The 25,004-nt window shown below is 41.5% G+C and overlaps 1 protein-coding gene across 1 annotated transcript in view; it reads right to left on the bottom strand.

Moving 5' to 3' along the window:
- Positions 1-25,004, bottom strand: part of KIF5C (kinesin family member 5C) — a 131,196-nt gene that overhangs the window by 79,576 nt on the left and 26,616 nt on the right. Inside the window, 1 exon segment of the mRNA XM_030580769.1 lies at positions 6,456-6,546. Within this exon segment, the coding sequence (XP_030436629.1) occupies positions 6,456-6,546 (91 nt within the window).

Here is a 25,004-nt window from a genome sequence, read left to right on the forward strand (position 1 = left end):
TCTTCAAGGTCTTTGTAACACTCATGGATTTTTAAGAACTCAGGCTAGTAGTACTGAGTAGATTTTTCAGGTCCTGAAATCAAATAATCAGATGATAATACAGAGCACCAGAGTATCTGTGCACCAAAGAGATTAAAATACATTGCACTCAGCTCTTTATCTCCTCTTTCCATATATAAAAATATCACACAAATATAATGTAGGTTTTCCCCTTCCCTAGCAAGAGAAGGCCTGTAATAAATTCACAAATGGAAAAAGCGTATTAAAAGAAGTCTACTCTGGTATAAACAAACTAGTCCATGAATTCAGCCCAGCCCATTACATTTACCGAAGGGCTTCTAAACAGGTCTGAGTTTCTTTATTATTTCACAATATTCATTCAGAATTCCCTTTTGGAAAAAGCATCTCATTGATTTGCAGTTAAATGAAGTGTGAGCTCAGGCAGACAGAAATGTTTATAACAGTATTAGCCTGAATATTATAGCGACAACAGCATTCCCAGAAGTCTGGTTGCAGCTAGTCTTCCATTACTTATAGGCCCTGATTCTGACCACCATTATACTGGCCTACACCAAAACTAAACAAATTCACTTGTAATTTCATGGGTGAGATTTTAATGTCACTTTTCTAGAAAGCTTGAGGCACATCAGACAAGGTGTTTAGAAGGTATGATGGTTAGAGGGGGGATTCTCTCATTTAACATTTTCTTAACTTTTGTGGATAATCAAAACTTTAAAATGGCTTGCCCTAGAAACGCAACATTTGAATTTCTATATGTTAGTATAGGCAACGGACAATGCTTGGGGCAGCCTAGGAGGGTTGTCGTGGGTGGCTGGATAGGGAGGAATGCCTAAAGCAAGGAGAATCTGGGAAATAGCTGTGGTGGTAGTGAAAGCGGGAGGGAGAACTGGAGTTGACCTTAGGGGTGGGCGACAGCCCAGGGCGCCATAGTCGAGGTGGGGGGGGGGTGCCATGGTGAAGAGGCAAGGGTGGCTGGTGAAGCTTCCCCTGGGCCCCTCCCCTCCCCCACTCTGCCCCTGCAGCCACTGCTCGCAACGTTCCTTCCTCTACTCCCCTCTCTCTCCCAAGGTGGAGGGGGGGCTCATAACGAGGAGAGGAAAGATATTGCAAGGAGGAGGGCCTTGCTGGGGAGGGGGGTGGAGGAGAAATGCAGCGAGCGGAGGAGGTCTCGTGGGAAGAGGGTGGAGGAGAGGAGGGTCACACAAGGTACGGCTTGTGAGATATTTAAACATTCAATTTGCTGAACAACAATATCATGCCAAAATACAAACAACATTATATGTAAAGTTATGAACATAAGCACGTTTCCAAGACAAGTCTGGGGACGGCTAAGTCAGTTCCTCAGAGACAAAGGGCAAGCTGACGCCTCAGCCAGGTGTCAACAAGGCTGATGGACCATGACATGCTAAATGGCCATTTTTTGGCAAGGAAGGGAGTAGGGACAAAAAATGTACATCTTAGCAAAAATACTGCATGGAGTTTCCCTTCTTCACCAGACTGCCTCTGCCCTTGGCTCCCAGGTGGAAATGCTTCTGAAACGGAGGGGGAAAACTACTATAAAATGAGGGGGCAGATGGCCCAAGAGATCCCTCTCTCTCTCTCCCTTCCCACCTTATTCTCTATACTGTGAAGACAAAAGGAAACAGCCATTGGACTCTGGAGGAGGGGTCCTGACCTGATAGTTTGGTCAGTAATCTGCTGGAGCATATGGTGGGAAACTTTGCTTGAATCTAATACATTTTGTCAAGTTCATCACTAAAAAGATATTTTATTTTTATTGTAACCACTTCTGACTTCTGTGCCTCATTACTTATACTAAAAATCTGTCTTGTTATAGTTAATCAACTTGTTTTACTGTTTTATCGAATCTATTGGGTTTAAGTTGGAGTGTCTAGGTACTCTATTTAAAATAATAAAATAGCATAGTATTCCCTTAAAGGTATAATGGACTAAATATATTGGTAATGTCCAGGAGAGAGCTGGGCGGCACAGAACATACATTTCTGGGGAACAGCTGGATCTGGGGGTATGTTGGGGTCACCTTACAGCATAGCCAAGGCTGGTAAGAGCCAAGACGTGGCTGGCTGCAGCACACAAACATATCTGGGAGTGACTATGTGCTGGAGGCTGTTTGTGAGCCGTCTAGGTTGGAGGCTACAGCAGCAAAGCATTATAAGGGGCACCCCAGATTACAGGTCAGGGGTGACACAGCTATTCATTAGTCTGGATTGTGCCCAGCTGTCATAATGGCATATTACACAACTGATACGCAACCTTCACTGGCTCCAAAATGAAATACGGCATTTGCTTCAAGGGGTTGGTCCTGACCACTACAGCCCTGACAGTTCTAGGTTCAGGTTCTCTCACACCATATTTGGATGGATGTGTGCACACGCATATATACACTTGGTCCTTATCACTTTCTGTTTTCTCTCCCTTTCTCTCAATCTGTTTTCTGCCCTTTTGGCTTGTAATCTCTTTGTTACATGAACTGTCTTCCTCTGCTCTGAGACAGAACCTAGAACATTTAAGGTTCTGCTGCAATATATAATCAAAGAAGGTTCCACAATGGAAAGCTTTCCACATAAAATGTCCTCTTCCTTCATGAGAGAGATTTTTGCTTTGGCCTTTGTCAGTTATATTGCCTTTGTTGACTGCAGCTCCTGCAAAGGGTTATGGAGTGAGAAGTGGTCTGTACACATTTACACACACACACACACACACACACACACACACACACACACGAGTGACCCTCTTCTGAGTCATCATTAATTCCTGACCCAACTTTTCTCTATAAACACATTTTAAGTGTTATTCTTTTCTTCAAACTCTAAAATCCAAATGAAGCTAATCCTTAATTCATGATCATAAAATCACAGAATATTAGGGTTGGAAGGGACCTCAGGAGGTCATCTAATCCAACCCCCTGCTCAAAGCAGGACCAATCCCCAGACAGATTTTTACCCCAGTTTCCTAAATGGCCCCCTCAAGGATTGAACTCACAACCCTGGGTTTAACAGGCCAATGCTCAAACCACCGAGCTATCCCTCCCTGCACCCACATGCCTTCCCTCCCTGCTTCCCTCTATTGACACGGTGAGCTTAGCCATTCAGCTATAACAGTGTAGTAAATATTAGTACATGCTGACCACTGAGGATCATGTCATATAGGGCCACATTCTCTGGCCCATTCCATTCATTTTTCTTCATTGTTATCATTCCTGTCCTTGCTACTTAGCCCTCTTATATTTATACCCTCTCACAGAGTCTGTCTGTTCTTTTCCACAGTTTCTTTTTTTTTTTTTAAGTGGTGTTAAAGAATGGCCTGTAAAAAGAAACACTTAAACTTGAAAATAGGACCACGTGTGTCCTTAAACCTGTTTGTAGACTCTGTATAATGAAAGGTTTCTTGCATTCATTTTTAAATTTAGAAAAATAACTTCAAGTATTCTTATTTTCTGTGGAGAATAAATGCCTTCCTCCAGAACTCCTAAGCCCTTTTTCATTTTAAAAAAGAGAAAAAAAGGGGTTGGGGGAGCTTGTTCTGCTCATTCTGTTTAAACAGATTACTGATATTTATATCTGATACAAGATCCTAAGGCAAGACTTTTAAACATTAAATATAATCTAAAACAATATACAGTTTTTAAAATATTGTTGAATCAGTTATCCTAGAGGTAGGCAGTATAAATCCAGTATTTCTCTTCCATCTACAATTCTATAATTAAATATTCAAAAAAGTACACAAATAACTGAAAGAGACAGTCAATGGGCTATTCAATGAGAACTACCCAAAAAGCAATTACCACAAAGAAATCGTTAAAACAATTCATTGTCTCTTCCTTCAAGGCTGCACATACACAGTAAAAATTGCTACAACTAAAAAGCAAAGCCCACTGAATAGCTAGTGTTGGCCATTACATACTGACCATGTAATTTAACAACATCTAGTAACCATGGTGTTTAATTCCTTTCAGTCAGCAGTATTCTTCCAATAGGACAGTGCATGAAAGACAAAGACCTCAGACCTAATCATCTCTCTGTATAGGAAAAAAGCTGAAGCCTGATGATAAAAGACAAGATCAGAGTGGGAATGAACAGGAGGGCGGAAAATAGAGCAAAAGAAAAAAGAACAAATAAATGAGCCACCACGGCCTATTATAATCCTTCAAAAAAATGGATTTCACAAGAATCACCGAACTGGAGAGATTAACAAATGCCTCTAAAATCTAGATTATTATACTACATAGATTGTTTCTGTACAAAAGTGTATGGTTTCATATGGTCCATATACACAGGGATATGAAAATAATTTGGCTTAGCTACTGCTGTTTATGAAAAAGGACTGCTGTTTTTCTGCTCTTTTGCTAAAAGTCCTCATTTAGAAAATTCTACTGTCAATTCAATTATTATAACCATCATTTTAGAAACCAGTGGTCAGTCATTAAGCCACTGGCATTCTCTACAATTATATTAATCACAATGAAACCACTGGGTCCTGTAAGAGTATATTTTGATTAAGGATACAAGAGAACTATTGGAAAGGTACTGAAACATAAAAACAATGAGTCTGGCACCCAGGATGCCAGCAAGATAACATCAGTAAATATTTTCAGTGCAATGCATTCAATCAGTGTTTTCCAAAAGCTTTTGAAAGCTGAGCTCCAGCTCAGGAAAATGAAATCAATCGTTCCCCTTACTCCCCCAACCCAACTCCTATTGTGTTATTAAAGGCAGACACTTCCTAATTTACACAGTCCGTATAATTGTGCTCCCTCCTTTGGAAAACATTGGGTGTAGAACTTCATAACAGTATACTATTTTTTTTTAATACTTTGAGCTGTGAAATAGTTAAATGTTGACATTTAAAACAACATCATTGGCATCAGAGCTAACCCCATTAAAAAGAATGAGGCAGTTCAGACCTCAGAGCTGTTGTTTCAGGCTCTCTATGAACTCAGGTAGATAGATATCCATTTGTTACACTCACTTCGTGTTTTGAAGATTTCCTTTGCAACCATAACAGCTGAAGACACTGCTTTCATTTTTGGGGGGTGGGGGGAGGGAGACTCTGGAGAATAACTGAGAGGTGGGTCCATACTTCCCCAGCCAGCCCATCACACCCCCAGGGAGCATGCCTCACAATGAGAGTAACACTGCATTAAACAACAAATCAATGCACCTCTGGACAGTTTATAACACCCTAAAGGAGCATTAAAAAGCCGTAAGCAAGGCTGTCAAGTGATTTCAGCATCCAAAAAGTGCAACCAACCATCGGCCTTGGTGTCTTATTTGCCATTATGAAACAGATCTGTGCTGACCCTGAGAGGTACTGAACAACTACATGGCCACCTGCTATGGCTCAGCACTTCTGGATCACATCCTTAGAGGGTGTTGAATAAGTTCAGGGTTCTTACGTTAAAGCATAAGACTGAAATGACTTCTAGTAATTTTTTTTTCAGATATTGGTGTGCAATCTGTCACTAAGGTACGTCTACACTGCACTTGGAGCACAACTCCCAGGCCAGACAGACAGACGCATGCAAGCTCTACTTGAGCTAGTGTGCTAATGAGCTAGTGTGCTAATAAGCTAGCCAACCAAGCTCAGACTACAGGGGTCAAGCAAGTTCATAGTTTGGTGGCTAGCCCATGCCACTGCCCATACTTCAAAGTCCACATTGCTATTTTTAGCATACTAGATTGAGCAGAACTAATGCATGTCTGTCTGTCTACCTGGGCTGGGTGGCACGCTCCCAGCTACAGTGTAGACGTACTTTTTTGTGTGTTTAGCTTCCTTTAATGGGTGCTATCTGTGCACAAAGCAGCAGCAGAATCAAGCCCTTTGTGTTCTCTTCTTAGACAAGAAACATCTTTGAAGCCATAAATTGTTCTAGTAAAGTACCTCAGCTGCAGCTGATCTTCATCCTTTTAGCAAAACTGAAGTTTCTCATCTTTCTTGAAGCCATTCTATCATCTTCAGTTGGATAGGTGACCAGGCCCTGTCCTATGGGCCTACCCACATTTAGGAAAGTTTTTAGAAAGCAGTATCTACTACTGTTTTGTGGGAATTTTTTTTTCCCAAAAAAAATTCCTGCTAACATGGGTTTAAAACACAGTTTCCTTAGTCACAATACAGCAGACAAAAACATGTTAAACCAGTCTTAGAAAGCCATTTTCTAGAAGAGGTGCTTTCCTATTGTTTTATCTAGTGGAGGAAATAGTTTCTGACCGTGTTTTAAAATGGATTCCACACTCACTAAACAAAAGTATTTAACCCATGTTAGCAGAAATTGTTTTTGAAACTCATTTAAAAGCTGATTCCTACCAGAGGATGAACTCCAATATAAAATGAGACAATACAGCTTTTATAGTTAAATCCAGAAAAAATAATTAACGTTTACATTTGCTGTAATAGAGAACAATTGTGACACTTACCTTTAACAATCTGCTTGGCACAGGCATTATAAACTTGTTCCTGGGTCGTGTTTGGTGGTAACACTCTATCAAAGACATACGGTTTTGCCTGCTGAAATAATAAAACACAAAGTAATGTTTTAGAAAATGATAAAAACCTATAGCCAAAGCAGTAAGAAGGCAAAACCCACTTAATAGGTACCCAGATAAAAGGCATGGCTGTTTAAATTAGGGAAGATGTTCAATGCAACAGAAATGATGTATTTCAGGGAAGAAACAATGGATGAACGACACATCTGGTGTTGTCTGAAAGTCTGTTCCCGGTCATTCGCAAATATGGAGTGGTACATGTTGCCCTCAAATTTCCTATGTATTTAACTCATTGAATTGGATAAAGTTAAAGAAAGTGGTAGGAAACAATGGGCTTAAATGTGACTAATGTAATCCTGAGCTCTTCCCCTTCTCTTCCAGAATTTAAGATAGAAGATCCATATTTCTAACCCAAATCTATGATTGAAAAGGAATCTATGTCAAAGTTCCTCACAACTTTCTATCATTCTAACCGTAGGGGTAAAGATCACTGAAGACAGACCAAATTAATTCAAATTATCATCAGTTTTAAAAGCCCTGCACTGCTGTCTAACCAACCCCATATCAATCTTGAATATTGTTAGCACATTTTGATTATTTGGAAAGAAAATAGCTGGACTTCAGCTAAGTGCTGAAAATGCAAATAAGCTGAAGTACAGCAGTAACGAAAGAAAAGAAGCCAAGGAGTGGAAGGCCTAACCAATTAGCAGACTAGTAGACTGGTCTTTTACTCAAAGAATTACAAAGATTTTCATCTGGAACAATATGAATTTTTTTGTGCGCTGGAAACAAATAAGATTACAATGTGAAGCACATGTTTATGAAATGGAGCAAAAACATTTGGCTTTGGGGATTTTATCATTGGGATTTTATCAGGTTGCAGAGGATGATCTTGCCACAGAAACGAAGTTAGCCATGGATTCTAAATACCATGGCAAATAGTGCACTGAAAAGATATTAATAAGTAAGTGGAAAAATTATACACATGCATTAACGAAGTGGAATCTGCTTTTCTTCCTTCTGGCAGCAACATGGGATTGGTTACAGAGAAATACATGCCAGCTATCCTGAAATAAACCTTCGATGTGGAAGACATTAAAAGGTAAATAATTTTTAAGACAGAAGCTTAGATAGCATCCTTACAGATCAGTAAAAACAAGTAAATGCTGAGCTATCTTCATTTAAAATAAGATTTCTTCAGTTAAATGCCATTAAGAACAGAACCCAATTCTTCTCTCTAATTCCAATCCAAAATACAATACTTGTTCTGAAACCACGTTACAGGGATTTCCAAGTATCAGAGGGGTAGCCGTGTTGGTCTGGATGACGTGGACTATGGGCATAACAATACCATAAATAACACCATCATATGCCAGCAATGCCCCTCTGCTATGTACATCGGCCAAACTGGACAGTCTCTACGGAAAAGGATAAATGGACACAAATCAGATATTAGGAATGTCAATATACAAAAGCCTGTAGGAGAACACTTCAAGCTCCCTGGCCACATTACAGCAGATCTTAAGGCGGCCATCCTACAGCAGAAATACTTCAGGACCAGACTTCAAAGAGAAACTGCTGAGCGTCAGTTCATCTGCAAATTTGACACCATCAGCTCAGGATTAAACAAAGACTGTGAATGGCTTGCCAACTACAAAACCTGTTTCTCCTCCCTTGGTTTTCACACCTCAGCTGCTAGAACAGGGCCTCATCCTCCCTGATTGAACTAACCTTGTTATCTCTAGCTTGCTTGCATATGTATACCTGCCCCTGGAAATTTCCACTTCATGCACCTGACGAAGTTGGTATTCACCCACGAAAGCTCATGCTCCAAAACGTCTGTTAGTCTGTAAGGTGCCACACGATTCTTTGCTGCTTTTAGGGATTTCCAAGTAACTGATCAATGGCTAAATCTGACATAATGGGTCACACTCTTGTCAATCATACAACCACATCTGCCATCTGTAGCCAGCTGTTCAAATATTCGTGCTTGACTCACTATTTTCTTGTTGCACTGATTTATTTTAAGCTAACCATGTACCTGACACTTCCGTAACTCTGAACATTCACTTCTTAAACTACAGTAAAACACATACAAGCAAGATAAATATAAAACATATTAGAAAAAGTTCATCCTTGAAATATGAAATACTGTAGATAAGAACATGTATTACCAGCCATCTTTTAAATAGTTGGAGGCACATAAAATTATTTATTGTCCTGTTGCAATAAAGCATGTGTGGTATATTCTCAAAGAACAGATTTCAAGTAGCCTATGTGAAATGAATTTAGTTGCCTTCATCCACTTCCTAGTTAATAGGTTTCCATCTCTCTCATGCACATGCATGATCCCCTTTTTTGATATCTTAAGGGCTTGTCTACACTGGGAAGTTATTCTGTAATAGGGTAGGTATGAGTTTAAAGTGCTATAGCTATTCTGGAATAACTCCCTGAGTAGAAAAAAGAGCATCTTTTCCCACTTCAATTTAATCCACAATAGCTATCCTAGTTAATTTCCCCATGTAACACGAGCCATGAGCAGAAAGCCCAAGGAAGGACTGAATGTACATGGAGCCTGAACTACCCTCTCACCCACAGAGACATTTGCCCCAGGTTAGGGTTGAGGTCCATTAGCCAAGCAATACGGCAGACCTTGCACCATTCTGTTATCATGTACACAGAGAACTTCAGTCTCCAGGGCAATCAATCCAGCTCTTTCATGAGCACTCAACAAGAAAAATGCCAGAGATCTTCAGGAACTCAGGTAGACGATCCATCACAATCTTGTTGTACACAGCTGAAAGGGTATATTTCACAAGCACTATCTGCAAGTTACAAGCATTAAATTGTTTTATTGATCAAACTAAAAAGTAAGAGAGTGTGAGCAAACAGCTCAAGAAGTGCCATGTAGGTTAAATTACCTCATACAGTTCTTTTGAAAAAAATGCCAGCTAATTTATTTTATATCACTTCTAGCAGTCTCACCACATTAATTTTCAACCCAGATGATCACTTGCACTTTAGAAAGGCGAGCTTCAAAAATGATATACTAATAGCAATAATAAATAACTAAGGAAAATTAAACTGCAAGATTCATCACAGCTGTCTAGAACCATTAACTTCTGACCTTATGAGGCATCCCTGAAATCACACACTAAAATTAGAGATGGACCTAAGGCACAAGTTTGGGCAAGCATTCAAACTCCTACAGCAGGGAGCTCTTTAGATCCAGGGCTTGGGTATAAAGTAATCTCTAACAAACACTGTTACTGGTAGCCAAATTCTGGAGCTATTAAAGAATGTGTCCCAATATATCCAATTCAATGGACAGAACTCTCTAAGAAAAGTTATAATTACATTTAAGGTAGTGTAAACAGGGTTCTCCAACTCCTCTATCCCCCCCACACCCCTTCTTTAGGCTATCATTGATCCCCTACCATAAGCTCCTCCCACACCTGTTAGTTTTTCAGGTTTAATCTTAAGGTTGTTCACACCTGCCTTTATATAATACTTTTAAACATTCCAAACTCTTCACATCTTTGCTTTGTTTTTTTTCCACATGTGAAAAAAAGGTATAAGTAGCAAATGTTTTATAAAATGGACTACTGTGAGCTCATTTTAACTTGTAACATCAACACACACACACAAAACCTATGTTAAAGGAACATTAAGACTCCAATACCAAGCACTCAAAAGTTAGGAAATACAAGAATTAAGGTAGTCTACAACCTTAATTCAGACCCCTTAAGTATATGCATGACAACAGAGTTTTCAATTACATGATCATATATTTTTTGCACAAGATTATTGTGACAATTCGGCTATACCTTGCACCGGCTTAGGTATTTACCATGGAAAATAGGTCAAGACATTTTCAATAAAGAATGATATAAGCAGGTACAAGAGAACAACACAGAGAAACTAAATTAGTCCAAACATCATAGGCCTTGAGCAAATTCAAGGATAGTGTTGAAATTATGCTAATATAAACAGATGGGGGACTGGAAAATAATGAACCAAAATTGGTGTATTGAACATTAGGCCTAATTTGTTGACAATAAATAATGAGAGGATGAGCTATTCCAATCACCATCCCCTTTTTGCATCCTTAAAAATTTTTTCAGGAAGAGAGAAAAGAACAGATGTAGGCTACTGAAGCAAGCCTCATCATCATGGCTGCTACCTTCACCATCTTCTGGAACCGGGAACCTTCTTTATCCTAATCCTAAGAGATAACTTGACCAGACCAGGGCAGAGAGGGGCACCCAGATAATATTGCCACCCTCTGCCAACTCCAGATGAATCTCAACCACTAACTTGGGATGAACTGTGATCAGACTAACAGCAACAACTGCTCCAGCCCACCTCAAACCTTCTCTCCCCAAAAGGACAGTTATTACCATTCTTGATACCCTCTAAAAGGCTGTCAAACAAGGGGGAGTTTCCATCTAAAAAGTCTCTCCAGCTAAAGGGAAAGGAACAAGGGATGTTGTTAAAATGAAAGCCTTACTTAATATTTTACATTTCAAATGCTGTAACTGGTTTCCCTCCTTTTCTGTATCTTTAATAAAAAGTTAGAAGGATTTTTAATGGTGTCTTTGCCATGGCATTAAACGGGCTGAGGTCTCTGTACACCAAACCTTCTTTATACTGTTGAACAGTGACGGAGTTATGCAAGGACTTTTGGCCCATTTATTCCATCTAAATTAATACAGCAGGACCTCTCAGATCTTCCTGAAGATGGAAAGTCTGTCCTATTTGAAGTACTTGTGCAGGCAGGTCTATGCCCATCCATAACTAAAGGCCCTCCCCCTCATCTAAGGCAGAGGGACCACTAAGTCCAGGTTCCAACTGATTATGGGGGACAAAGGAGAAAACAGGAACAGGAATGAGGTCAATGGTTGAAAAATAAAGGAACTAGAAGGAGACATCAAGCAGAAAGTCCCAAACAGTTCCCACCACTACTCAAAGGTGTCCAAGGTGTCAGACACTACCCAGAGGAATTCTGCGAGAATATGCGCAGACAAGGGGTCAGAAATAGGCCCCGCATCCGCAGAGCACCCCATGTGCAGCTTCCTCCTCCTGCATGGAGGTCCATCTTAGTCAGTGCCAGGAAGAAATTGATGAGGCAGTCCTGAAATTTTGTAAGGTCATAAATAGGGTGTACATAGACCTCAGTAGAAGGTTTTAGAGGAGATAGAACAAGGACTGCACACTAAATAGATGCAGCACAAGGGACGAGTGTCAGGGGACTTTGTGAATTGCACCAGGTCCACATCCATGTTCATGGCTCCTTAGAGAAGCCGCCAACTAGTATCCCCAGAGAGCCATAGAACCTGAGTGGAGAACAGACTGGTCCACTGGGGTTCCTTGTCCTTCTAAGGTGGTAAGAGATCTGGTCGCTTGGTGTTGGGGCAGGACACAAGGGCGAGGAAGTGGATATTATGAAGCATGAGCACATACAGATGTTCTCTGGATTAAGCTCAGAGGCAGACTGGCTGGATGTTGCGCAGGCAGCTCAGGTGTCGTATTGGCTGTGTCCAGGGAGGCTCGCGGGCAGAAGACCAATGATGATTTTCTGCAGGCCAGAAGTGAGTGGTGGGAGCACCCTCCCACACGGCCCACTCAAGGAAAGCTGGAGAAGCAGTCCCAATCCCAGTTCCCAACCCCACTCCCAACTCATGGTCCCATTTTCCCTCCCCAATCCCCCTACCCCAGCTTCCAGACTTAGTTTCTGTTTCCTATCCCAGGCTTCTGGTCCCAATCGGTGCTCCTTACCCCTGTCCTGTACATCTGGCTTTTTACCCATGTGTTCAAATCAGGCAGCTTCCTCCAGCAAGAAGAGAGAGACTCCCTGCTCTCAGTTCAAGTGCTTGGACCTGACACAGCCTGCAGCAGCCCAAAGCTGCAACTGCAGAGAAAGACCCATTCAGCTCCAGAGTGGGGCATGCCTAGTGCAGACAGAATCTTCAGGGAATTTAGCAGCTAAAATGGAGCATGTGCAAATTGCTGTTTTCGAGACTGAAGCAAGGGGGAAAGTACAGAGAAGAGTGCCTTTCACTGAGAGCTCTCTGCTCCCAGATGTACAAATCTAGAGACTGTGGATAACAGCAGCATTTTAGCTAATCAAGCATAAAGAGCGAGAACAGGGAAAGAGATGGTTTGTCCAGGACACATGGAAAGATGGACAAGATACAAGGGATGTGGTTTAGTTAGGCCAGTGGATCTCAACCTTTCTAAACTACTGTACCCCTTTCAGGAGTCTGATTTGTCTTGCATACTCCCAAGTTTCACCTCACTTAAAAATACTTGCTTACAAAAATCAGACAAACTGAAAAAAGTGTCACAGCATACTATTACTGAAAAATTGCTTACTTTCTCATCTTCACCGTATAATTATAAAATAAATCAAATAGAACATAAATATTGTAATTACATTTCAGTATATATTATATGGGGCAGTATAAAATTTCAGACAATGACTTGCTTAGTTTGTACTGACTTTGGTAGTGCTTTTTATGTAGCCTGTTGTAAAACTAGGTAAATATCTAGATGTGTTAATGTACCCCCCTGGAAGAGCTCTGCGTTCTCCCAGGGATACATACACCATTGGTTGAGAACCACTGAATTAGACCACATCTTTAGTAAATTAATTCATCTGGGAACTATCCAGCAGTGAGTCATATTGTGCATGTCATGGTTCTTCCATAATTGCTTCCACCAGGTGGAGGGTTGCCATCAGAGTTTCAAACCTCTTTCCTCAATTGCAGATCCCCAAGTTCCAACACCCTATCTAAATCCTTCCTCGCTGATCCCTTATTAACCCTGATAGAGGCTGTCCTTGCAGTAGCCAGGACAATGCACAGTGTAGTGTCAACAACTCAGAGAACAAACCCATGCCTTCAAATAAAGTTAAGTAAACTCCTCCATAATGTACACCTGAATGTTCACGATGTCAGTTGCTTTGCAATAAGTAAAAACTGGTCAAGAACCAAGGTTCCAGAGATCTAACTGCCCCTGAATGGATGGCTGGCTCTAAACACCAACTCTCAAATTTCATCCACCTTGTATGCCTAGTGATTTGAAGAACTGGCAGTTACCAATGTAGACCACAGCCTGCTTTATACTTCAGAATCCTCTCTCTCACTTGTGACTTCATTCCTGCAGGAAGTCACTGCCATTAGGCTGGGAAAGAGCTTCTGAGAGTTGAGCTACTAATTGGACATGTGAGGGGACTCAGGCTAGACTCTGGAAGCACAGGATTTAATATACCCTCCCCCACATTTGCAGAAGCCAATGGCTTACTTGAGCTTTGACAGCCCTCACACCGTCCCACTCAGGTGATGGGCCCCCCCCCCAATGACCTCCCACTCACAACTACCAAGGGAGAGCGGACTCTTAAATGGGCCACTACCCTCCTACGCCCCTACCCCCACTAGTCCATACAATGACTTTGAGGGACATTCAGAGATGTGACTCTGATAATTACGGTCAGTCTATCATTTAATGGCACCAAATCTTTTTGATCCTCTCAGAGGGGAATACTGCAGAGCTGTTTTAGACCACATAGTCATCTTTACCAGGTAGATTGCGTGCACTATGACTATTAAGAAAACTTGGTCATTATTCTGCATCATTGATCATTCAGGTCAGAGATTTTTGTTGTTGATGCTAAAATTAATAATGTATAACTGGGTTTAACATATCAAGCAAAGTACATTCACCAAGATATTGAAAGTACTAACAGATGATCATACGACTTCATTATACATATAATATCTCAGAGCATTCAAATATGCATACTTTAAAAATGACACCTTTCACATACAACACTAATAAGAAAAGAATACTTGTTGCATGCCTGAAAGGGAACATAAGAACATAAGTTTTATAGACAGTGGAAAGCAATGTATTATCGGAGGCTGTGGCAAGATGCTGGTTGAGAAGCCCTTAATGATATCAGCTCCTGCCACTCCAGCCCCAATCAAGGGGAATGGATTGGGGCTGAGTGAATAGCCCTGTGCCTGCCCAGTAACTGGCCACACTTGCCAGCCTTATTATCCTGGCTATAAAGGCTGGGAGGAAGGCAGAGAAGGGGGGAAAAGGGAGAGAGAAAGGTCAAGCACAGAAGGAAGAGGGAGCCTCCTGCTCTGTTGCTGGCCAGGCCTGTTGTAGGCAAAGTAGCTCTGAAAACTGTATATAGTTGGGAACTGGTGGCGGGAAACCTTTTGAGAATAAAGAGCACGGATGTTGCACCAGACTGAAGTGTCCGTGACTCATTGAACAGGGGGGCCCAGGGGAGCAGAGTGAACCCCGTTACAGAGGCACTCAATCTTTAATTCAGCCACCCCATGTCTAGTACTGGTATTATTGCCAAGAAGAGAAGAATGATTTCATGTCATCTTCCTAGCCTATATTAGTGTCAAACTATTACATCTGATGCCATCTCAAAATTTTAAATGTAGGGGCCACGTTGATTGCATCATGACTGCTATATCAAATTTGTTCCATTCACAAGGAGAAAGGGCTAACACCCTTCCCTCCTAGTCAGTCTGGGATCTGAAAGTCTAAATGCGTTCTTTTTCACCAATAATACAGATTCTACAATTGAATATTAGTTTACAATTCCTGCTGATGCACAAGAACAAACAGAACCCATCTCACTCTCCCATAGCTCTATTAGCTTCAGAGTGCCACCAGAATTGAAAAGCAGGTTTAAAATGTATGTGTTACGAAAGCAAACAGATCTGATTAAACAAAAAGGAAGAGGCCAGCAGTTGTACTGAGTAAGGATGTGCCTTTTTTAGCCAGGGCATTTTCTGAACATAACTGCTCTTTATTTAAAAAATGATTAGAACATGTTAAATACATCTAACAATAAATAAGATTTAAAGGCAGGTGTAAGAAAAGGTTTTACAGATAACTAAATTAATTACTTAGCTCATAATCTCTCTGGAATACCACAGTCAATGTACGCCAACAGCATTTCCCATGAACTATTAAATCCTGATAATAATCCTAATCCTCAACTGAAAAATAAATGAGACCAAGCAATTACATACGAACAGGCATGGCAGAGAAATTCAAGTCAGGAAATAGCCTGACAGACCACACAGCAGACTTGAGTATTTCGCTGGGGTTGCTGGAATCTAGCACACAGCTGCAGTGCAATTTGTAACTTTCATTCTCTGCAGAAAGACTCTTTAACCTTTTGTAACATGTTCAAAGAGTACAGAAATTTACACCATGAAATTGTTGATACGGTGGAATAATTTGCAATCTAGAAATAGAAGTTCTAGAAGTCACTCCTCAGTTTTAGTTTTCCCTGAATTCATGTTAAGGTAACAGACCTGGAAACTGTTCTCTTTGAAAATGCCTTAGAACATTAGGGCATGAATATAAAAAGTCTTCATAGTACAATGAAGCCAACTTAAATAGCTAACTGATAAAAATAAATTCTTTAAGTGCCTAACCTTTCCAAAAGCCTCTGGTTACAGCAGCAACCACTAAATGCACTAAGTGAACAGACCATGCAGTCTTCACCATTCAGTTAGACACCCGCAAAAGACCTATGCCTGCTGAGTTGGGCTTCCAGGGCTCAGGCTAAGGGGCTGTTTAATTGCAATAGCAGCAAAGAATCCTGTGGCACCTTATAGACTAACAGACGTTTTGGAGCATGAGCTTTCGTGGGTGAATACCCACTTCCTCAGATGCATGTAGTGGAAATTTCCAGGGGCAGGTATATAAATGCTAGCAAGCAAGCTAGAGATAACGAGGTCAGTTCAATCAGGAAGGATGAGGCCCTGTTCTAGCAGTTGAGGTGTGAAAACCAAGAGAGGAGAAACTGGTTCTGTAGTTGGCAAGCCATTCACAGTCTTTGTTCAATCCTGAGCTGATGGTGTCAAATTTGCAGATGAACTGAAGCTCAGCAGTTTCTCTTTGAAGTCTGGTCCTGAAGTTTTTTTGCTGCAGGATGGCCACCTTAAGATCTGCTTTAGTGTGACCAGGGAGGTTGAAGTGCTCTCCTACAGGTTTTTGTATATTGCCATTCCTAACGTCTGATTTGTGTCCATTTATCCTTTTCCGAAGAGACTGTCCAGTTTGGCCGATGTACATAGCAGAGGGGCATTGCTGGCATATGATGGCGTATATTACATTGGTGGATGTGCAGGTGAATGAACCAGTGATGGTGTGGCTGATCTGGTTAGGTCCTGTGATGGTGTCGCTGGTGTAGATATGTGGGCAGAGTTGGCATCGAGGTTTGTTGCATGGATTGGTTCCTGAGCTAGAGTTATTATGGTGCGGTGTGCAGTTACTGGTGAGAATATGTTCCAGGTTGGCAGGTTGTCTGTGGGCAAGGACTGGCCTGCCACCCGAGGCCTGTGAAAGTGTGGGATCATTGTCCAGGATGGGTTGTAGATTCTTGATGATGCATTGGAGGGGTTTTAGCTGGGGGCTGTATGTGATAGCCAGTGGAGTCCTGTTGGTTTCTTTCTTGGGTTTGTCTTGCAGTAGGAGGCTTCTGGGTACACGTCTGGCTCTGTTGATCTGTTTCCTTATTTCCTCGTGCGGGTATTGTAGTTTTGAGAATGTTTGGTGGAGATTTTGTAGGTGTTGGTCTCTGTCTGAGGGGTTAGAGCAGATGCGGTTGTACCTCAGTGCTTGGCTGTAGACAATGGATCGTGTGATGTGTCCTGGATGGAAGCTGGAGGCATGGAGGTAGGCATAGCGGTCGGTAGGTTTTCGGTATAGGGTTGTGTTAATGTGACCATCACTTATTTGCACCGTGGTGTCAAGAAAGTGGACCTCCCGTGTAGATTGGTCCCGGCTGAGGTTGATGGTGGGGTGGAAGCTGTTGAAATCGTGGTGGAATTTTTCAAGAGTCTCCTTCCCATGGGTCCAGATGATGAAGATGTCATCAATGTAGCGTAGGTAGAGAAGGGGCGTGAGTGGACGAGAGCTGAGGAAGCGTTGTTCCAGAAGAAATCAACATACCCCTAGAGCCCCGACCAGGGTTATTCTATCTACTACCCAAGATCCACAATCCCGGAAATCCTGGACGCCCCACCATCTCGGGCATTGGCACTCTCACTGAAGGACTGTCTGGATATATGGACTCTCTACTCAGACCCTATGCCACCAGCACTCCCAGCTATCTCCGTGACACCACTGATTTCCTGAGGAAACTACAATGCATTGGTCACCTCCCAGAAAACACCATCCTAGCCACCATGGAGGTAGAGGCTCTCTACACAAACATCCCACACACAGATGGAATACAAGCTGTCAGGAACACAATCCCTGATGATGCCACAGCACAGCTGGCTGCTGAGCTCTGTGCCTTTATACTTACACACAACTATTTCAAATTTGATGACAATATATATCTCCAGATCAGTGGCACTGCTATGGGCACCCGCATGGCCCCACAATATGCCAATATCTTTATGGCCGACCTGGAACAACGCTTCCTCAGCTCTCGTCCACTCACGCCCCTTCTCTACCTACGCTACATTGATGACATCTTCATCATCTGGACCCATGGGAAGGAGACTCTGGAAAAATTCCACCACGATTTCAACAGCTTCCACCCCACCATCAACCTCAGCCTGGACCAATCTACACGGGAGGTCCACTTTCCTGACACCACAGTGCAAATAAGCGATGGTCACATTAACACCACCCTATATCGAAAACCTACCGACCGCTATGCCTACCTCCATGCCTCCAGCTTCCATCCCGGACACATCACACAATCCATTGTCTACAGCCAAGCACTGAGGTACAACCGCATCTGCTCTAACCCCTCAGACAGAGACCAACACCTACAAAATCTCCAACAAGCATTCTCAAAACTACAATACCCGCACGAGGAAATAAGGAAACAGATCAACAGAGCCAGACGTGTACCCAGAAGCCTCCTACTGCAAGATAAACCCAAGAAAGAAACCAACAGGACTCCACTGGCTATCACATACAGCCCCCAGCTAAAACCCCTCCAACGCATCATCAAGGATCTACAACCCATCCTGGACAATGATCCCACACTTTCACAGGCCTCGGGTGGCAGGCCAGTCCTTGCCCACAGACAACCTGCCAACCTGAAACATATTCTCACCAGTAACTGCACACCGCACCATAACAACTCTAGCTCAGGAACCAATCCATGCAACAAACCTCGATGCCAACTCTGCCCACATATCTACACCAACGACACCATCACAGGACCTAACCAGATCAGCCACACCATCACTGGTTCATTCACCTGCACATCCACCAATGTAATATACACCATCATATGCCAGCAATGCCCCTCTGCTATGTACATCGGCCAAACTGGACAAGTCTTTTCGGAAAAGGATAAATGGACACAAATCAGACATTAGGAATGGCAATATACAAAAACCTGTAAGAGAGCACTTCAACCTCCCTGGCCACACTATAGCAGACCTTAAGGTGGCCATCCTGCAGCAAAAAAAACTTCAGGACCAGACTTCAAAGAGAAACTGCTGAGCTTCAGTTCATCTGCAAATTTGACACCATCAGCTCAGGATTGAACAAAGACTGTGAATGGCTTGCCAACTACAGAACCAGTTTCTCCTCTCTTGGTTTTCACACCTCAACTGCTAGAACAGGGCCTCATCCTCCCTGATTGAACTGATCTCGTTATCTCTAGCTTGCTTGCTAGCATTTATATACCTGCCCCTGGAAATTTCCAGTACATGCATCTGAGGAAGTGGGTATTCACCCACGAAAGCTCATGCTCCAAAACGCCTGTTAGTCTATAAGGTGCCACAGGATTCTTTGCTGCTTTTACAGATCCAGACTAACACGGCTACCCCTCTGCTACTTTAATTGCAATGTACACATTTGAGCTCAAACTGGAGCCCAGGCTTTAGTACCCTTTGAGATGGGCCTCTGAGGCTGCTTTCATAGAATCATAGATTATTAGGGTTGGAAGGGACCTCAGGAGATGATCTAGTCCAACCCCCTGCTCAAAGCAGGACCAATCCCCAAATGGCCCCCCTCAAGGATTGAACTCACAACCCTGAGTTTAGCAGGCCAATGTTCAAACCACTGAACTATCCCTCCCCCTCAAGAAAGTAGTTTTTCATCCCAGATGGGACTTGAACCCACAATCTTTGACTTAGAAAGCCACTGCCTTATCCATTAGGCCACTGGGGAAGCCAATCAACCAGTTTTAAGCCATACAGTCTTGGTTTTCTGAAGTACTGACCCCTGTCCAGTAGCAATTTAGAACTGGCTATGGTTGTCTGGTATTTTCACATGCAGTTGAGGCGTGCATGGAGGATCCCATTTTTTCAGAGCGTGCCACCCCCAGCCAGTGTGACCCACCTCACACATCACTCCAGCAGGGTGTAATCAGGCCATTCCCAGAAGTACTGGAATGTCTGGTATTCTGGGGATGCCACAGTGCCCATCCTATTATGGAGGAAACAGAAAGGTAGTGGGGAAGGAAGGGGAAATTCCAGGGAAGCCTGAGGAAAGGAACTAACTACATTTTGTAGGATTCCCGAGATAGATGTGTTTGGTGCTTTAAGTGTCACTTATCTGCCCTCATTGTGATACGGTGAGTTCTGAACATCTTTACTAATTGTAACAGTTACACATACCAAGTTTAAATTACAAATAGGCCTTACCTTTGACTTTTTTTCTGGGTATCTGGATCCAGGATTTGTACTTTAAATAAGATCAGTTTTACTAAGGAACATTTTACACGTTTCTTGTTTGAAAAGAAGAGGTTTTGCCACAGAGTTTATATCTTTAATCAAACATGCGTCTGTACTGTCAAAAACACCACAGATCACACACTTTAACTTGCAAATAGCCTTTTAAAAATATATATAATTACCTTGTTTATCAGGCTGATCTGAAGCTGTGATGTAAATATAATAGATTTCCATGAAAACTAGTCTAAAAATGGAGTATAATCAATTGTAAATTACCAGAGTTACTAGTTAATAAACAAAGCACAAATAGGAATTATCTCCATTTTACACCTGGAAATCTGAAGCAAAGAGGTCATATATCAAGTCTGTGAGAGCGAAAAAAGAATCCAGATGTACTAAGTCCTACTCCTGAGCTTTAACTATGATACCCATTCCTCTTTTTCCACCTTCCATTTTGTTTGTATTAGAGTCCATAACAAAGAAAGCCACAGCAACCATTTTCTAGGTGTTGAGCCCTGAATGCTGCTGGTCATTTTAGCAAAAATATATCAAGATCCAAAATTTACCAAATGACAACATGGCCTCATGTTCAAAAAAGATAGAATTAGGATGGCTTACCTAGCTCAAAATAAACTAGTCTATATGAAACAGGCTCATGTCTTTTTACAGCAAGTGACTTCATATCTCTAGGACAGTGTTTCCCAAACTTGGGACGCCGCTTGTGTAGGGAAAGCTCCTGGCGGGCCGGGCAGGTTTGTTTACCCACCCGTCCACAGGTTTGGCCGATCGCGGCTCCCACTGACTGCAGTTCACTGATCCAGACCAATGGGAGCTGCTGGAAGCAGCAGCCAGTACATCCCTCAGCCCACACCACTTCCAGCAGCTCCCATTGGCCTGGAGCGGCAAACCATGGCCAGTGGGAGCCGCGATCGGCTGAACTTGCATACGGGGCAGGTAAACAAACTGTCTCAGCCCGCCAGAGGATTTCTCTAAACAAGTGGCATCCCAAATTTGGGAAACACTGCTCTAGGATAAATTTAAATTGTTCTCCTGAGAACAAATATATTTAGAACCAATTTTGGTGCATGGGTTATTCAGAATAAGATTCAATAAAATTAATCTGGTATAAATACAAAAAAAAATCCTACTTCATGTCAGTGATTGAGAAGATAAATCTAAACTCTGGTGGATTTTCCAGTTTTTAAAAATACTTACTAAGATGGCTGGTTCTTGCATTTGCATTTTGGTAGAAGGGCAAGTTTATCATTAAAAATTATCAAAGTAAAGCCTCAAATGGATTAATCCAAAAGAATGGTAACAAACACCACCTTTCTACAGTAGAGTAGGATGACTTCTCGCTATCAGATATGATCAGGAATTCTACTGCCTATATTAAGGGCAATAATGGACAAAGAATTAGATGGGCTGGGAGGGAAGTTACTGGAATGAAGTCAAAAGGTCTGGATTCTAGTCACAGCTCTTCCCCAAACTTGTGATGTTGGGCAAGTCATGTAACTTATTATTTGCACGTTAATTTCTCCTGCTGTAAGAGGGACATAATACTTCCCACTTCACAGGGCTACTGCAAGGATAAATTCATTTTGTAAGATGCTTAGATACTACAAGTGATGAGCACCAAGAAATACCTGTAAATCAGATAAATGAACTCTCCTCCCCCCCATTTATCATCTCTGAGATAGTTTATAATATTTCTCTACATCTTAATTTTGGCTCAGATGTAGCAAGCTGCACCATGCAAGGGGACCCTCGTATCACACAAAGCAGCTTGCAGATGGGGGCCTTAATTACTTTTCAGTGTATGTAACACCTCACAATCAGTTTCTCTCTCTCTCTCATAAATAGCACTTGATTAATTCACAGCAAACAATAGGCATTTGAACAGCAGCATTATCTTTCCACAGTATAATTTAAGCTTCATTTTTAGTCTTCGCAGAGAAGAAGCCATGCAGAGAAGAAACTATGTTAATAATGAACTGGAAAAAGGATTTCATTTAGAGCCTGTATAACCCTGATTTAAAATGCACATTCACAACCTCACTATTTGGGTCCTTTACCATGTGCTGCGGAATTAGAATCGTGAATTTCCAACTTAAAAGTTGTTTTCATAAGGTTAAAGGGCTTCCCCCAGCCTTCCTCCTTCTTTTCCCTTTAAATTATACAAATTAAGGCAGAATAAAAAAAAATATTTCAGATACACAAATTAGGCATTTATTCCCAACTCACAGAAAGGCTGCTGCATTACGAATCGAGATGTAGATAAAGGCAGATTAAAAAGGGTACATTTTTGCCAAAATGAGATTGCAAGGAGAAACCCGTTCTTCACACACGAGTCTGAGATGTTAGTTTGCACCCATCTAAAATAGGTGTAAATCTCTCCTATTATATTGTGCCGCTATATCACACAGTATGTACCAAATGAACCACTAGCATAAACAGACAATTTCAACACACATCAGTGAATCTGGATTTACTCCTTTACCTACAGATGCAGTTGAAATAGTACTAAAGGAGAGAGCAAGACATTCTGTCCAACCCAATACTTGTTCTCACAGTTTTCCACTAGTTTGTGTTACTGCATTATGGGGGGAAGGTCAGTATTTATTTTAGGTTAAAATGCCCTTATTGACATGGAATATATTTGCAGTCCCATTCAGCACACAGTCACAAACCAATGCATTTTTACTTCCACAAAACACAGTTAGAGTCAGTCTGAGCTAAACATTTAAAATGCTGCTTTCCAACTGCTCTTAAGTCAAGCCATGCTCTCTCAGACCACATTCTGAAGTCCTTAGGTAAACAAAAGTCATGTAAGGACACTAGACACATTATTCCAAGCCACAATTAACATGTTGGCTTTCTTTTCCAACACATTCAATGCTTTCCGTCTTCCAATGGTGACATTCCAGGACCAGCAAGATGACAGGCCCCTTGTAAGCATCCAACTAAAGCACTGCCAAGTTGAATGAAAGATGGGATCGTGATTTTTCCAACATTCCTTTACTCAAGTCTTACTGGGTTTGAGGACAAAAGCCAAGGATAACATGGCTGCTTTCCTGAATCATTGGGTTGTAAAAATTAAAAGACAGGGTTCCAATTCATCTCCCATGTCTGTTTTTGTATGTGTAAAGTTAATAACTTGGAGACACTATCAAAACCTAGCTTTACAGAAGGACAAGGGGAAGAGAAGTTACTGTCTGTAATACCCTACCCTAGAGGCCTGAAACTAACACTCTAATACACGTGCTTCTCTAATTAGCCATCTTTATTCTCCCCTTGCACTTGAAGTGGCAACAGAATTACATTGCTTTTAATATTCCATTTTTTATAAAAACACAAAAGAACTCCACTGCAGAACCACTAGAAAAGCATCAAATATTGTTTCTAAGTCCCATTTAAAGAAAACTAGAAATTTAAAGATTATTTTATACTATTCACAACAACATGGAAATGAATTTATTAATAAGATATTCTCAGCCAAATCATAACAATAGCAACAGACAACACACAATGCCCTCTCAAAAGATCAATGGAAAATGGTCATATTCAGATGAACCACAGATGGAGCAAAGTCTCTATTTAATGTGAGCTTTTATTACAAAAGCATTCATATAACCATAAGAGATAGGCAAACACTATCTGAGAAAAATTAAACATGTTTTTAGGGAAGCACAAACGATAAAACGAGCTGTTGATTATCAACTCTGCATATGGAAGAGAACTGCAGCATCAGTACCGTAGTATGTGACCCCCTTCATTGTAACCCCATCTTGGGTCAAGGTATCACTTACAGATTTATGGGAGACTAGATGGCTCAGAGGATTAGTAATGGTACGCAGAGCATTCTACGTCACAAATTCAAATCCAAGCCAGGTCAGCAGGGGTCATGATGAAATGAGATGGCAGTCTTGGTCCACATAAACAGTATCCTTCTTGGCACTCTCAGCAAAACCAAGGCCTGAATGGGAATGGAGAGCTAAATTAGCTGCTTACTGCTTGAGGTGGTCCGTCAGGGCAGACATACGTTGGCAGCAAAACATATGGAAGCTTGCACTCCCACTGCCTGTGCTGTACAATACCTGTTCTGTTGGCAGTGGAGTTGAGCCAACACAACTCCATATAAAACTTCCATATTCAAAAAAATAAAAAATAAAAAAGTAAAGGCCCATATATTTCTGCACGAGATTCATTGCTTGTTATCCACACTCACTGATTTCCTCTGCAATGCTAACCTGAAGATATAGCCAAGTCAAAGTAACTGAGACACAGATATTTCCACAAACTCTAAGTGTTTAACATCCAGACTACCATAACAGTAATAATCTCATTACTGTTAACATGCGACTACATATAGTAAATTTTATTACTAGAAACAACATTGGAACATTTAGGGTTTTTTTTTCCATCACATGAGAAAAACTGTAGATTCTTAGAAGTCAAAACCAACTAGTGTTCCAAGGTAGCAGAAAGAGCGTGACAACAGAGCCTGTGATTTAGTAGTGGAACGAGTATGTTACTAGGGCCCAGGAACGTCTAAATTCTAGTCCCTGCTGCATCACTGACTGACTCACTGTGAGGCCATAAGCAAATCACTTGAACATACCAAGTCATCTGGCACACAAAGTAATTTCCAGTCTTAGAGAAGGGTTGAAAGGCTCAATTATGTAATGTTTTTACAACACTCTGAGCATTTATATTATGCTCTAAATGTTAAGTATTACCAGCCTACCTCAGCGGCTTCACATGTAACACAATTTTAAAAACATTTTAA

Source organism: Gopherus evgoodei, chromosome 11 (genome assembly GCF_007399415.2).
Source record: "Gopherus evgoodei ecotype Sinaloan lineage chromosome 11, rGopEvg1_v1.p, whole genome shotgun sequence".
In the NCBI taxonomy this organism is placed as follows: Eukaryota; Metazoa; Chordata; order Testudines; family Testudinidae; genus Gopherus; species Gopherus evgoodei.